This window comes from Hibiscus syriacus, unplaced genomic scaffold (assembly GCF_006381635.1).
Source record: "Hibiscus syriacus cultivar Baekdansim isolate YM2019G1 unplaced genomic scaffold, ASM638163v2 tig00111105_pilon, whole genome shotgun sequence".
Classification (NCBI taxonomy): Eukaryota; Viridiplantae; Streptophyta; class Magnoliopsida; order Malvales; family Malvaceae; genus Hibiscus; species Hibiscus syriacus.
In genome coordinates, this window is record NW_024062987.1 from 305,963 (window position 1) to 321,980 (window position 16,018).

The window sequence follows — 16,018 nt, forward strand, 5'->3', positions numbered from 1 at the left end:
TGTACCGGCCTACATCATCGTGTCCGAATCGTAGACCAGTGATTAAGCAGAACTCCTTCCGCCCAAAGCAAGTATACGCTGGTGGAAAATGAAACCATATCTCTTCCTCACCACGTTGTATACTGTCGGGTAGATTTGATGTCATGGTCTGAAGCCACAAATGGGTCAAATTAGCATCTCCACCCGGATGCTGTACTCTCAGCCATGGCCCGAAGCAGGTTTCCTCAAACAATTGTCTTTGAGCAGGTGAAAGCTTCTTTGCAATTGTAGTGGCCAGGCTGACTTTATTTCTCAAGGTCAATTGAGCCGAAAAAAATTTCTACAAAAACAATAAACATACCAAGTTAGATATACCAAAAACTACACTGTGAAGATATACCAAAAACAATAAACATAAAAAGTAGTAGTTTATTCTTGAAACTAAAATTTGCAACACTGTTTTGTCTTTTGGTTGAAATGAAAATCGCAACGAGAGAATCGCAACGCGAGATGACAATCGCAACGAGAGAATCGCAACGCGAAATGAAAATCGCAACGAGAGAATCGCAACGCGAAATGAAAATCGCAATGCGATTTTGGTTTCGCGTTGCGATTCTCTCGTTGCGATTTTCATTTCGCGTTGCGATTCTCTCGTTGCGACAGTCATTCTCTCGTTGCGATTTTCATTTATCTCGTTGCGACTCTTCTGCAAATTGAAACTTGAATGGATTGCATTACTTCAACCAAAAGACAGAACAAAGACAAAGACAAATACTAACTTGAAAATCGCAACGAGAGAATAGCAACGCGAAATGAAAATCGCAACGACAGAATCGTAACGCGAAATGAAATCTAAGTGAAATGGTTAATCTATTATTGAAATGACCAGTAAACTTATCATCAGTTTCAATATGAAAAACCTACAATAATGCAAACATTCCAAAATAAAAATAATTAAAAAAACTAACCCTCGGAGGTTGATTTTCCATTTCTGAATATTGTGAGGGATTTCTGACCGTGAATGGTTGTGAGGGATTTCGCCGGAGATGGGGACGGAAATCTTCGGAGATGGGGACAGATTTCTTCGCCGTAGAGAGTGAGAGATGGAGATGGGACTGAGTTGTGATTTTAGGTTTTAGGTTATGAGTTGCGATTACGGGATTTTGTCTTAATATTCTTTTTGTAATTTGAAAATAAAATACGCGTAGCGATTATAATGGCGCTTTAAATATCGCGTTGCGATTTACGGATACGCGTTGCGATTTTATGTATTATCGTTGCGATTTACGGATACGCGTTGCGATATACGGATACGCATTGCGATTTACCCATACGCGTTGCGATTTACGGATACACGTTGCGATTTACGGATACGCGTTGCGATTTATGTGTTCGCGTTGCGATTTTCATATTCGCGTTGCGATTATGGAAAATCGCAATGCGAATTTGTACTATCGCATCGCGATTTTCAAGAATCGCGTTGCGATTTTGGAAACTGATTTGCGATTCTGGAAACTGATTTGCGATTCTGGGGATCGCGTTGCGATTTTTATTTCGCGTTGCGATTTTGTTGGTCATTTTGGCAAATTCAAAAAAAATTGGTTAAAATCGTATATTATAACTTTTTTTTGGTCACTGAGGCGATTTTCTCTAATGAAAATTATACTTTATTAAAAAATTTCAAAAAATTTGGGAGGGCGATCGATGAAAGGGAGAGGAAAGCTAAATTTCACCAAACTCCAAATACCAGAGCTCCACGTAAGATATAATATATATGTTTATTTTAAAAAGAACAGTTGCAGTTGCTTAAAACCGAACAAGGTTAAAAGAAAATAATAATTGTTAATATTTATTTAATAATAATAATTCTAACGCGAAGCTTAATTCTTGGCAATGTCAGCTCTCGCAGGTTCGAGAATCGAGATTCAGCAGCTGCAGCCGTGAGCCTCGCTCTCTTCTCCACCATGACCGATTTCTCATCTTCATCGATATTTTTTCTTCACTTTTTCTGCTTTCGTATTTTCATGTTCTTTTCTTTTTGGTAATGTTTGCCTCTCTCGATCCAAGCTAAAAAGATTATCAGCTCAAGGCTTCGAACACATGGATTTTATAAAGCAAATCGATATTCAGGTACTTTTCTTTCCCCTCATTTTTTTCTTATTTTATTTTATTTTCAAATTTTGATCGATATGCTACTGAATTTCGGTTGAAACTTTGCTGATCATGTATTTTTTTATATTTCTTTTTTCTTTGAGGATTCGGTATACATAATCCTGAGCGACGATCATGAAAAATAAGATTTATTTCCTTTTTTTTTCTCTTTTTAGATTGGTTTGCATATTCTTCCTTTGGATCTAAGCTGATCTGATTGATTCTGGAATCTGTAGAAGAGAGGCAGTTCGCAGTTGTATGCTTAGAATTGTTGCTAAATTTTGGCTTTGGATCGGAGACGCTAATATATTGCGAATAGATTGTACCTAATTTTTGTAAAAGTGGAAGCGTTGTTACGTAAGTGTTGGATTTGATTGAGGTAGCGTTTGTATGCATAGAGGAATACTAGATTTTGACTGAGAGGTTATGAAGTTAGTTGATATGAGAATAGCTTGATTATGAAATATCAATTAGTGGGTTGAAGTGGAAAAGAGTGGCTCAAGGAGCTAAGACATTGCGTATACAAGTAAATAGACACAGGAGCTTGTTTGTGGAACATGATCGGGGAGGTGCCTATCTCATCTGATCAATTGATTCAGCAAGAATATGCACCTGTTGGTCCCTACGCAAGAAAGAATATAAATAATAATATCTCTGTACAGACAGGTGAGGAATTCACCATGGAATTTCTTAAGGAGTGTGTTGGCACAAGAGGGGTTCCTACTATACCAGATGCAGCTCAGATATCTGAGATGAGAGTTGTGATCAATCAGAACCAGAACCAACAGCTGGTGTATGAGGACCTAGCCCAAATTCTTGGATTGAAAAGAATGGATTCTGAGTGTGTTTCTGATATTTCTGATGTTGCTTCTGTGCAAGAGTCTTGTAGAGGGAGTAAAAATGGGTCTTGTGTTGAAAAATTAAGTATATACCAGAAGGAAAATGGTGATGTGGGAGAAGTGGAAAGGAAGGCTTTTGGTGAATTGGACTGCGATAGAAGCCATTTGAATGTTTTTGAACCATCTTCTACACCCACTTCCGTATGCGACTTTCCTAATTCCAGCAACTTAAGTGGGCAGGGAGCTTCTGATGGATCTCAATCTGGGAAAATGAAACTTCTCTGTAGCTTTGGTGGAAAAATATTGCCCAGGCCTAGTGATGGCAAACTCAGATATGTTGGGGGAGAAACACGGATTATTACATTTCAGAAATGTCTTTCTTGGGATGAGCTTGTGAGGAAAGCACTAGATATTTTCAACCAACCTCATGCAATCAAGTACCAACTTCCAGGTGAGGATCTTGATGCCCTTATATCTGTTTCTTCTGATGAAGACCTTCAGAATATGATAGAAGAATATAACGGGCTTGAAAAGCTTGAGGGTTCTCAAAGGCTGAGGATTTTTCTGATTCCCTTGGGGGAGCCTGAAAGTGCATCTTCCCTTGAGGCTAGCGCTCTTCAGCAGAGCAGTCCTGATTACCATTACATGGCAGCTGTTAATGGGATAATAGATCATGGTCCTAAGAAAGATTCTGGTGGAAAGTGTTTACCCAACGAAGGAAGTCAACTAGGACCTTCTTTGGATCATAACCCTAGTTTTCTTAATGCCTTGCATCCATCTCAAGTTTTCAATGATTCTCAATATACAACCAGACCCCAACTTGCATCTCTGCCTATTTCTCCACAACCTTTCCAGGATGGAGATTCCAAGAGTGTTTGTGCACAAGCAGTTGGTGGTAACTCCAGCAATGAAAGCAACAGTTGCTTCGCTACAGCTCACTTAAATCCTGATAACAGTGGCATAAAAAATCCTAACTATGAGCAAGTTCAACGGGTTCCTCCTGCTTTGATGAATTATAATCACCCTTACGTAAAGGTTGATGCCAGCCAAGCCTACCAAGCACATGAAGGGCAGTTACAAAACCCTGACCCCAGCAAAAATTCCGTGCATATTTCAGTTTTGACTAAAAACAATAGTGATTGTTATGGGGTGTTACGTGAGAGGCCTATCTCACTTGCTGCTGACCCATTGAGCCTGTTGTCAGCATCTGTTGATCCTATGGACTCTCACCCAGGCATGATACATGCATTTTCAGAATCAAAGCTGCTGGAGCTTGGAGGAAGGTCCAATAACTGTTCACAAGAAGGAACTAGCCCATCTTCCCTTTTAAATCTTGCAACTACTCGATCTCCTTCAATTTTAGTGCAGGAAAGGTTGATGCAACAACAAGATAATATTGGTCTAATTAAGTCTGGGGCACAAAATGATTTGTCAGATAGTGATCCTACATCAGAGTCAACACTGGATTTGCTGATATTTTCTCCAAATCCTGAAGCTTCATGCAGGAATAAGCCTATTCATAAGGGAGCTGATGATAGTAATGACAAGTGCCAAACAACTAAAATTAATTCGAGTAAATCCATTTTCATGACACCTAATAATTATGATGAATATGCTGCAAGTTTGGATGCCAGTAACAGGTCTGGTAAAGTTGATCCAGTTTTGCATCAAGGTGGAAAGCTTTATGATCGGATATCCCCTGACTGCAATATGGCATACAACAATAAATTGTCTAGTGCAGACTGCAATCAAACTTTTGGTGTTGCTATTGATACTTGGAAAGAAGATTCACAAGTCTCCCAGCCTTCATCCTTGGATATAATGGGTAACATAAAGCACCCACAGACAGTGGGAAAAACCACATATGATAAAATTGAATGTTGTGATTTCAGTGGGAAAGTAACTGCTGGACAAGGGAGCATTACTTCATGCAATGACAACCCTGAAGTCACAAGCTTATTTCCAAAGACCATGGAAGACTTAAGAGGTGAGAGTTCAGTGGGTGATCTTATCTCTATGTCATTGAATGGCCCAATGTTGCTTGAACGACAACAATTGCAGTGCATTGCAAGTCAAAAGGATATATCTAAAGAAGACATGCTGAGGAGCTCAACCAATTTGCACCTATCTGCCGTTCATGTTCACTCTGGTCTGTGCTCGAACTTGCACAAGAATGACCTTCATTCTATCTTACCAAATCCAGAAAAGGACACAGCTTCTAGGAGAGAGGTTTCTCTCATTGATGATGACCTTAATTATCCCAATCAGAATGCTGGGAAGATGGTCCCCACAGGATCTGTGCGTGGAAATTCAACTGCAGAAGAGTTTACGTTTACCCAGACAGAAACCTCAAGCATGAACCGATGTCAAATCCAGCCAGACCCCTTAGTTATTTTGGATGATGTGATCTCAAGTGTGCCTTCCAGGATTGAAGTTTCATCTGCAATTGCCCCACCTGTGGATGTGACTGGCAATGATACTGTATCTCCTATTGCTACAGATTTGGTGGATATCATTCCCAAACCTGAGTCTGAGGTAAGACGAGTTAAAGTTCATGTACAACTAACCTTTTCAGATGCTGGTTAACTTAGGTACCTTAATGGTTTTGGCCATAGGATGCTGCAGCTGATGATCAAGACAAGGATAATCCCTTCAATGATGCCAAGATAGCTGAAATGGAAGCCAGCATCTATGGCTTGCAGGTTCCGTACTGAACTGATTTATACCTGTTTCAATAAAAAATTCTTTTATCATAGATAATCAGTTCATGCAGTCTAGTTAGGTGAAATAATTACCGTTAAATATTCAACTGCAAATATTAAGTTCCCCGTTCTTTGGTTGAGAAAGCATTCTTTTTGTTTTATTTGAATAAGGTTGTATTTCCGTTGGGTTTTGTTAAATTAAATGTTGATGCTGCCACTACAAGGGATTGGAAGAAAAGCGGGTTAGGAGGAGTTTTAAAAGATTCATCAGGTTCTACTATAGGCTACTTCAAGGAAATTGCTGGTTCGGGACCTCCTACGTTGATGGAGTTAAAGGCTATTCTTATGGGGTTGTCTTTCTTTGCAACCTATCGACAGAGGATCAAGGACCGTCTGATTATAGAGAGTGATAGTAAGGTGGCTGTGGATTGGATTAAGGGGGATGAATTATGTCCGGTTGTATATGCCTTCTTGATTAAAGATATTGTTCATAGGCTTAAGGCCTTTGAAGGTGTTGTTAGATGGGTTAATAGGACAGCCAATTTAGAGGCTGATGCCTTAGCTAAAGAAGGCATAGGCTGAGTTACTAAGTTGTTGATGGCTGTTTAGAGTTGTTTCTTCTTTTTCTGTGTTTTGTAAGGGTATTACTACTGTTGTTTTCGTTGATTCTGTGTTTTTAGTTTGGGTGTTTTATGGGTGTTTCCAGCTTATTTGGTTCTGTTGGGGTGTTTTGTTGGTTGTATCTTATGTAATTTTATTGTTTCAATAAAATCCCAAGTCACTCTTTTCCTCCTTCCGCTGATTAAGGAGCTTCCCTACAAGCTCCATTAATCACGAAGGGGGTTTTTAATGAGGCCTGAAATTCTTATCAAAAAAAAAAAAAAGGTTGTATTTAGTTGATCTGCATTGAAGTTCTTATTATGTATATGATTATGGCATCCTCATGATTTCAAACATGGATAACATGCAAAGTAACTTGCATTAGTTTGTAATTTGTTCTTCTTTGCAGAGTTTGGCCTCTCTCTCTTTTATATATATATATTTTTTTGCCTCTTCTCCATCTCCTTTCCTTGTCATGACTTTGGCTCCATATATGTTTGTAATTGTCTTTAAAATAAACTCTAATAGCTTTCCTTTCTTTTTTCCACTCAACAATATCTCTATCTATCTACTTTTTGTATGGTAATCAAACCAGTGGTTTAGTTAGAACATTTGATTTTTTTTGGACTTCTGGTCATAATTTCTCTTGTAATAAAAAACTTTTGAACAAATTATTTGCCCCTTGTTAGTCCCTGCCCCGTTCAGCTTTACTCCTTGCTTGTAAAATTAGCTTCTGAAGGAAATTTAAACTTTTCTGATTCTGGTGGACAGATTATAAAAGATGCTGATCTAGAAGAACTGAGCGAGCTAGGATCTGGTACATATGGTACTGTTTATCATGGAAAATGGCGGGGAACAGATGTTGCTATAAAGAGAATAAGAAAGAGTTGCTTTTCTGGGAGATCATCAGAGCAAGACCGACAGGTTGGGTCTCCGGAGATATTTTTCTTTCATCCCCCTTGTTTTTCTAGTTTGTGATCATAAAAATGGAAGAGCTGGTATTGATTCTCATAAGAAGCTTCATAATGGTTCAGGGTACAAAATTGAGGATATATGCCTGCATTTAACACTATATCGGTTCATATTGAAGCAATCTTGTGTTTATTGATATTCATGACGTGTGTTTCCATTTGTGCTAGTTAATATTTGGGTGTCGAAAATTCTTAAGAGGAAAAAATGGAATATAGTTTTCTGGATAGATACTTTTGGTAGTGCACTTGCGTTCTGGGTTTCAGCCAAAAAATTAAAAAAAAAGGGGCTGTATGTCATGGGAATCAAATTCATCGGGGTAACCTTGCCCGTCTTCCAGTGGTCTATTTTCTTTCAGCCTTCTTTTCTTGAATTCTGTTGAAGTGTTCTGTTCTTATTGCAATTGGAGATTCATAATCTGCTTTTGTTATTTTCATAAGCTTGTCAGTTCTCGAGTTAAAGTTGTTTTTAGCAGCTATGATATTTATTGCAGAAAGAATCGCTATAATATTTAAACTGTTCTGCTAATTGAATGTTTTTATGAAGAAAGATTAGCCCGTGTTTTTTTATTGCTTCAAATTTTAAATAGTCTTGGGAGGAAAGTAGAAGATGGTTTCTTTTCTATTCTTCAGGGTGGGATTTGGGGTTGAATGAGCAGTATTAGGATAACTGACTTAAATGTGAAAGAAACAACTGAAAATATATGGAGTGATTTGAGTCCTCTGGGCATTTTGTAGTTGTAAGATCCTTAAACCAAATTTGTAGTAATGTTCTTCATAGAAGTTTGAGTTATTGCATGCCTGAAGCTGATGAATATTTGGATGCACCAGATCCAAGACTTCTGGAGAGAAGCACAGATCCTCTCAAATCTGCATCATCCAAACGTGGTCACATTTTATGGAGTAGTACCAGATGGAAGCGGAGGAACGTTGGCAACTGTAACTGAATATATGGTAAATGGATCGCTTAGGAATGCCCTAATCAAGAAGGAAAGGTAAAATATAGGTTCAACCTCTCAATTTTATAGTACACTAATTACTAATGCACTTACTGGCTTTTTTGGAATTCTTATGCAGGTCACTTGATCTTCACAAAAGGCTCATAATTGCCTTGGGTGCAGCTTTTGGCATGGAATACTTGCATTCCAAAAACATTGTTCATTTTGATCTGAAATCTGACAATTTGCTTGTCAATCTAAGCGACCCAGAACGACCCATATGCAAGGTACACAATATGTTAAATACAAACACTGCTCTAGTGGGCATTTTGATTTCAAGGTGCCTCACGTGATATTCTAAACTATAAATGACCAGAGAAAAATTCTTAATTCTGGTTAACTCCAAAATTATTTTTGGTCCAAGATAAATACTCATCATATGTATAGAAATAGAATAACCTTAAACCTTCATGTTCTCCTCATAACTAGTCTATATGCTGTAACTTATCATGTTAGGAACTAGGAAGGCTTATGTTGCTGAAAGGTTTTCATTGGCTCTTCAATTGAAGCACAACTACCGTGTGTTGTTTCCACAGATTGGAGATTTTGGATTATCAAAAATCAAGCGGAATACTCTAATTTCTGGAGGTGTGCGAGGAACCCTCCCATGGATGGCACCAGAACTGCTAAATGGTAGCAGCACCAAGGTTTCTGAAAAGGTCAGTAAAGCCATATTCTAGTATGTCTTGCCACATTGAAGGGAAGAATAAGTACACGTGAAAGCCAAAATTTGTTATATTTAATTTGACAGGTTGATGTGTTCTCATTTGGAATTTCAATGTGGGAAATTTTGACTGGAGAGGAGCCATATGCCGATATGCATTGTGGTGCCATCATTGGTAAGATTTTGATTTACCAATATGCTAATATCCCTGATTGTGAATGGAAAATATACATTCCTGGAAAAGTGATTGAGATGTTATGACATGATTTTAGTTCCACTGTGGAGGGCATAAATTTGCTCAACTGTTGTATCAGTATTTTCTTTGAAGTATGAGGATTTGCATGTGATTTTCTCTATTCTTTTTCTATGTATGATTTTTTTCTCTTTTATTTCTGGTAAGTCAACAATTTAGGAAGTTCCAAAAACAAAGACAAAGAGGCTGGGAAAAACTCTAAGATACTTTATTTAAAAAGGCTTCTCTGGAATTTTACTCGAGTTAATAATGATGATATTGATGATCAATCAAATGTTGTTTGGTTGAAGATGAAGATCACAAAAAGTTTGAGTTGTAAGGATGTAAGACAGATTTTTCTCATTTGCTCTTGCTCTATAATAGTATAAAACAGCATCCTAAACAACTCATGTAAATAAATTGAAGCCATAGCATACACTTAACCATCTTTCATTTCCAGTTTTTCACCGTCCGTCTGAAAAGAAAACAAAAACCTTGTGCTTTTCACCAAAACCTGGCTTTCTGTTTGATTACTGAATTATGATTGCAGGAGGGATCCTGAAGAACACTCTTCGACCTCGTATTCCAGAATGTTGCCATCCTGATTGGAGGAAGCTAATGGAGCAGTGCTGGTCTCCTGATCCTGGATCGAGGCCATCATTTACCGATATAACAAACAGGCTGCGATCCATGTCTATGTCGTTTAAGCCGAAGGGAACTAATAATCAGGCAAAACAGACAGGGCCCTAAGTTAACGGTATGACTCATCATTATACGCTAGCACCTATTTTGTTATTAGGTACACCTGTAAAGTTTAATATCTCCGACAGGTCCTCTGAGAATTTGCATAAGTAGAGTTTGATCATCAATAGCAAAATTTGTTCCCACTTTTCAAATAAATGTCTTCTTTTGTTTATTCTTTTGTAAGAGAGTAAATTCGTGTCATAGTAGTAAAGCCTGAGAGAAAAGCATTTATTAATCCTTCCGACTGCTGATTTTGATGAAAATTGCGTCTGTATATGTAAAAACTTCTAGCAAATTTCATTATTAGTATGAGATTGTAATCAAAGATTAAAGAATGGGATTTGTAGATACCGAAATTCAAGGTGATAATGCAAATAATTGAGTTCTTGAGTCCGAAATTTCTTTGATCTATTTCCAGCTTTTGTCATTTCTTAGTTTTCATTCATACTTTGGGACTCTTAACTCATACCTAGCTGTATTTTTTACCGTACATCTATTCTGTGTATAGTTATTGGCTGATTCTGATAGGAGAAAAATTAGAATAAAATTAATCAGATAACATTTGTATCTGAAATATTAATTACTTATTTAGTCTATTTTTTTCACGTTTCCAATCCGCGACTTGCACAATGAAGCAGATAGTAGTGTTCATGTACACCTTTTGATTCCCCCCCCCCCTTTTAATATAAAAAGGATGCAAAATGGAATAAGGAAAAAAAATTATAGTTTGCAAATAATTGGACCGAACTTCAGTTTTTTAGACGAATCTATTGTTTGTCTGCCTATATAATGTCCAGAATTCATGGCAATGCAAATATTCTCCGACACCATGAATAAGTTAAAACAAATATCATACAAACCAGAGATGAAATTATCCCATCTTAAGAGCAGTTTGCAGAACCTACATAATTGTCATCAGATAATCTTAAATATTGTAATATCCACCCTATCCCCCGACAATAAACATATTCCCAATTTCCCATAACAATAAGAATACATACTCTTTGGCATTATCTGTAATATGCCTCAGTTTCCAAACTAATTTCATTTCTTGTTGCCATGTAATTTTAGACGATTTTTTTTTATTTATGTTCTATACAAGGAATCACCTGCTTTTTGTTATGCAAGAACATCTTTAACTGGCTATACTCACTAACATAACTGATTTCTCGACGGTGTTTCCCTGATAATACGGTTCCTCGAAAGCAGTGGTCAGATGTCGAACTCGAACGAAAGCAATCCGAAGTTAAGAGGGTAAAACGGTGCAGTCTGGACAGTAAAGCCATGGATGTTTCCTGCTGGTTACGTCAAAACGAACGTGGGCAGACATTCCACCTCAGGATCCCATGCCGGGGGGGGGGGGCACACACATTCTACATAATTCCTGTAGAACCCATCGCCACTTTTTACGCCATGAACAGCACGGCGACACGTCGAATCACCTGAGGTCCGAAGGTTCACATCAAAATTTGTGAGAAGGAAAGGTCGAGACACATGCAAAGAGTGAGCTATTGTGGCATATTCTCTTTTACTTTTTGTCGTTTGAGACAAAACCAGTCGTTGTCTTTCCCCCCATTTCCATTAACGTTCCTCATATCATTGATCCCCGCATTTAATGTCCCAAAATATCTAACACCTTATTGATACGTATAACCATCATTCATCTCAAATTCTCTTTAATTTATTTGTAAAATGACATTATTGGTGTAGGATCCAACTCAAAATCCCAAATGATCAATTTTGAGATTTCCAGCTCATCTTTCAACAATGCTACAATACAAAGCCTCAATTCACTACATGGAAAGCTCGAGTGCTTACTCTAAACCATATATGTGGCAGTGATAATCAACTTCAAAGAGTTTTGGGACCACCCAAAGATCGATTTTTAGTCGTACACGTGTCTGGAGAATACAAATGCCAACAAAGTGCAAACCTCGTTCTGGTTCTTAATTAATGGTTTTTAAAACTAAATCTCGATTTTTTTTTGCTTATATAAATAATCCCACCCATGTTACTATGAAAACTCAACCCAAGTAGCCGACACTTCCCCTCTATCTACTCGGTTGTTTCTCTCTCACCATCTTCCCTAACACCCAAAACCCTGAACTTCTTGTCTTCATCTCCACAAGTGCCTCATTTATCTTCTTTTTTTCTTATAACAAAGAATCTTTAAGAACATACAGACAGAACCAGATAGATCTCTAAAGTCCGTCTATTTTTGAACGAGATTTTGCTGTCTTTCACTCGGTTCATATACTATATAACGTCACCAGTTTTTGTCCCAAGCAAATACAAAAAATGCAGGTGAGATTTGAACTCAGAATCAGATAACATAATCGAGTTGCATTGTGTACTGATCCCTCATTGTGAATTTATACCAGATATTTCAGTGGCTCTTTAAGGGAGCTGGTGAACGTGGAGTTCAAAATACCACTGGAAAAGGTGAGCAAAACCTAAAGACGCAACATTTAGCGACGTTTTTTCTATGGAAAAACGTCACTTTATCTATTCTTATAACACATATTGTCTGGATTTTTCTTTTCAGATGAAGAAGATGAACCCAAAGATGTAGTTCCGTATAAGAATAATAATAATAGAAGATCAAAGAGGAAGAGGTTTAAGCCAGTTATATTTCTGTGCAATAAAGACATTGCAAAGGCTTGCTTTTTCAGTACTATCTATTTGAGAAAAGTCGACACCTCTCGTACGACGCATCACCACCACCACCAACAACAATCTCATTCCCAAACCATAATGAAGATGAAGAAAGGAGGATTCATCATTGCTAATCACAAATCGGATTCGAGCAAAGTGTCACCGTTAAGTGAAGCTCAAGTAGTAGTATCATCGACCAACGATCATCATCAATGTGGTAGCAGCAATGAAACGAAAGACAAAAAGCCCAAACCCATGTCCCGTATGAAGGAGTTGTTAAGATGGTCTGCTTCGTCCAAGTCCGAGAAAGTAGCAAAGTTGAGCAAGAAGGTACTGAAAAAAGAAGCCTGGATTCACTAAAACTTGTTATTTAGTAGCGGAAAAAAGTGTAATAACAAGAGCATTTTGAATTTGCTTTTTCCCAGGTTGATGGTCGACGACTTTGTATGAGTGAGTCTCCGAAGATTAGTTTGAGATGGGATGGGGACAGATGCTCCACTATTTCTTCTGTCATTTCTGGGTTTTCCATGGCCTCTTCTTCGAGAAACGATGAAGCCTCCTGCAGCGTGGTTTCGTTGAACTCCACTGTTCTACATGGCTTGGATCGTAGCTCCAGCAGGAGAGGGAATTGGATAACTACAGACTCTGAATGTAAGGCTCTACTCATACATATACATACATATAAACGTATATACAAATACATGTACATATATATAGAGAGAGGTATATTTATAATGTTTATATTGTTTTTGGCAGTTGTGGTGTTGGAGCTATGAAGGGAGAAGCTTAAATTTGCAGGTTGAATATGTGAAAGAAATGCTGCATAGCCATAGCTTTAATTTCGTTGGACAAAGATATTTCATGTATCAAATGTAAACATTAGTGTTAAGAACTTAAGGATCTGAAATGTTCAAGTGTAACACTCGGAAGCTAATGAAGATGGGTCTACATTATGACTTTTTAAAAATAGTATATATGAAAATTAAATGGTTTCTGGTGTTATTGGCCTAAGTTTCTTTAAAAACAAAAACAAAGAATTTATGCTTGTATGTAAATAACTATCAATATCTATTATTTAAGGGATTTATCAAAAATTTTATTTTAGTTTTGGAAATTTAAAAATACTTAAATTCACATTTTCATATACCTTAACAGTGACAATACTAATATATAAATCTAAATAAAGGTAGAGTCCGTTCAAACTGTATCTTCTATTTTTTACTTATCCAACAATTCTAACGAGCGTAAAACTAAATTTTTATCCTAATCCACCTAAATATATCTCTAAATATATTTTTAAAAGTCTAAACTATGTAATTATTGAAAATTGAAAAGGAATGAGTAGAATTGATACAGGATGAGATTGTGCAATTGAAAGTGGTAGAAAAGAATTTAGACATTTGAAAGTGGTTCTCATCCAAAATCATTTATTACCAAACCCAATTCATTTTGGGCCGCTTGCCCAACAGCTTCCACACATACAAAGTTAAAAAAAAAATGGGGCGAGAGAGGCTCGACCTCAGGATTACTCTTAAGCAATGAGACCTACGCGCTAGCCGACTGCGCCACCGCCCCATTAATCACACTATCACCATTTCGTTTATTAGTTTTTGTAAGTAAATGAGTCCAACCCCAACAACTTGGCTCGTATTCTCTGAGTGACTATAGATTGATTCATTTTTTTAAGGATCAAATGGTGGAATATGCATCTTCATCGTAATGTGATCAGCCTACATTCGCACCCAAGTTGTCTTAAACATGGAGGATTTGAGCATCCGAGAATAGTTTGGCTTTTAGCCTGTACTGCAGTGAGCTTTTATCATCTTTGATTTTGTGATTAGTTGTTAGCCTTGTCAAGATTTATCCATAAATCTTTTGAGTATGTATGGTTTGTTTCGGTCCGAGTACCTCTTCATCCGCTACGTATCCCAAATTTATACTCATAACGATTAAAGGAAAACCACTTGGCAATTGATTGTATTAAAGAGAATATTTATTATCATATTGTTGTTCATTGATTGGTTACCGCTGATTTTGCTCGTCTGTTGAATTTCTTCACGTTGATGAAAGAAGTGGCGGGAACATGGGCATTGGAAAATGACAGGCACAGTATAGTACTTTTGAAAAAGATCATTGCAAAAGGATTAGTATCAGGGATTCGAATAACGGACCGAAAAATATTATTGCTGACGCTATTTAAAGGTAGCGCCATCATTCGAAATTGAGATTAATGAAATTAACGGTAGGTAGCGGATTCACGCCAATAACAATCTGTTACTCCCGTAATTTAACGGGTAACAGTGAATAACGCCGATAACAAGACGCTATTACTGTTACATATCGTTACAGTGAAAAAATCTTGTCATGCGTCCGTCATGCGTCCGTCAAGCTTCGCCTCATGTGAAGAAGGTAAAAAATAAAACAAAAAAAAGTAAAAAATCTAAGTTAAATATAATTTTGTAGAAGATGAACTTGAAATGTTGATTTTTTTATTTTTTTTTGGTTTAGAAAGATAGGTCGGGGAGCTGAGTGAGGAGAAAATAAAAGCTTCCGGAGATTTCTTATCACTTAAAAGTTTAAGAGTTTTGTGGGTGACCCGTGTCCCACTCTAATTTTTTTTTATTTCTTTATATAATTTTTAAAATATAATTTTAAAGAAGATATTACATTGACATCCTCTCGTCTTTTAGAATTTTTAATTTAATCTTTAATTTAAAATATAAATTTTATTTTTTATTTAATTTAGTCCTAATTTTAATAACCTAAAATTCTGCAATTTAAATTTTACAATTTTATTTTAATTTAGTCATTTTGTGTTCTTTAAATTTATTTAAATTTTACTATTTTATTTTAATTATGTTTAAATGTGGCTTAAAGAAAGTTGTGTAAAACTTAAAAAAATTCACGATCGCGACACCCACAGTGATCCCGGTGATATTCATTATGTCCGTAACCACGATAAACGTGATACAACCGAAAACGCGACTGCAAACGCTATTTAAATCTGTGATTAGTATTTTTCAGAAGAACATCCCTGTGCCCTACAATCTTTACATGATAATCTCTTTCAGTGAGAAAGTCGTTATCATACGTTAAACAAATGCAAAGCTTTCCCACTCTGAAACCGTGGGTTAAGCTAACTTAAGAGATATGTCTCTAGGTTTTTCATGAAGGAAAAAAGAAGAAGAAGAAGAAGATGCCGTTAAACAAATACTGGTGAAAGCTTTTTATGTGCTATCATTGTTGCAGAATCATCAAATATGTTAGCTATTATTGTGTGTGTATTCTCGTTTTTTCTTTAGCTATTATTGTGTGTATTCTGGTTTTTTCTTTGGACCACACTGCTCTTGGCCGCTCTTTCATGTCTTTTTTTTAGCTTTGGCTTGTTGAAAGGAACTTTTCATGTATTTTAGTTAGGCAGCTGCAACTTTCCTGGTTTGATATTGATTATTCAAGTGCTTTGCTGAAGAAAAGAAAGGACAACAC

The 16,018-nt window shown here is 36.9% G+C and overlaps 2 protein-coding genes across 2 annotated transcripts; both read left to right on the forward strand.

The window, feature by feature from the left end:
- Positions 1–1,879: 1,879 nt before the first annotated feature.
- On the forward strand, positions 1,880–10,013 carry LOC120154228. Its single transcript, XM_039166044.1, has 9 exons — positions 1,880–2,109; positions 2,307–5,504; positions 5,585–5,671; positions 7,043–7,195; positions 8,071–8,234; positions 8,317–8,464; positions 8,774–8,896; positions 8,989–9,076; positions 9,684–10,013. Exons 2-9 carry the CDS (start codon positions 2,688–2,690, stop codon positions 9,881–9,883), a joined length of 3,780 nt encoding a protein of 1,259 aa, XP_039021975.1. The 5' UTR covers positions 1,880–2,109; positions 2,307–2,687; the 3' UTR covers positions 9,884–10,013.
- A 1,863-nt stretch (positions 10,014–11,876) lies between these two features.
- LOC120153890 lies at positions 11,877–13,452 on the forward strand. The gene is made up of 5 exons (XM_039165753.1): positions 11,877–12,181; positions 12,259–12,319; positions 12,423–12,862; positions 12,958–13,183; positions 13,289–13,452. Exons 1-5 carry the CDS (start codon positions 12,176–12,178, stop codon positions 13,306–13,308), a joined length of 753 nt encoding a protein of 250 aa, XP_039021684.1. The 5' UTR covers positions 11,877–12,175; the 3' UTR covers positions 13,309–13,452.
- The last annotated feature ends 2,566 nt before the right edge of the window (positions 13,453–16,018 follow it).

Coding starts and splice junctions, on each gene's coding strand:
- LOC120154228 (XM_039166044.1), top strand. CDS start 2,688: ATGATCGGGGAGGTGCCTATCTCATCTGATCAATTGATTCAGCAAGAA. Junction 5,505..5,584: donor TTCCCAAACCTGAGTCTGAG/GTAAGACGAGTT, acceptor TTTTGGCCATAG/GATGCTGCAGCTGATGATCA. Junction 7,196..8,070: donor CATCAGAGCAAGACCGACAG/GTTGGGTCTCCG, acceptor TGGATGCACCAG/ATCCAAGACTTCTGGAGAGA.
- LOC120153890 (XM_039165753.1), top strand. Junction 12,863..12,957: donor TAGCAAAGTTGAGCAAGAAG/GTACTGAAAAAA, acceptor GCTTTTTCCCAG/GTTGATGGTCGACGACTTTG. Junction 13,184..13,288: donor GATAACTACAGACTCTGAAT/GTAAGGCTCTAC, acceptor TGTTTTTGGCAG/TTGTGGTGTTGGAGCTATGA.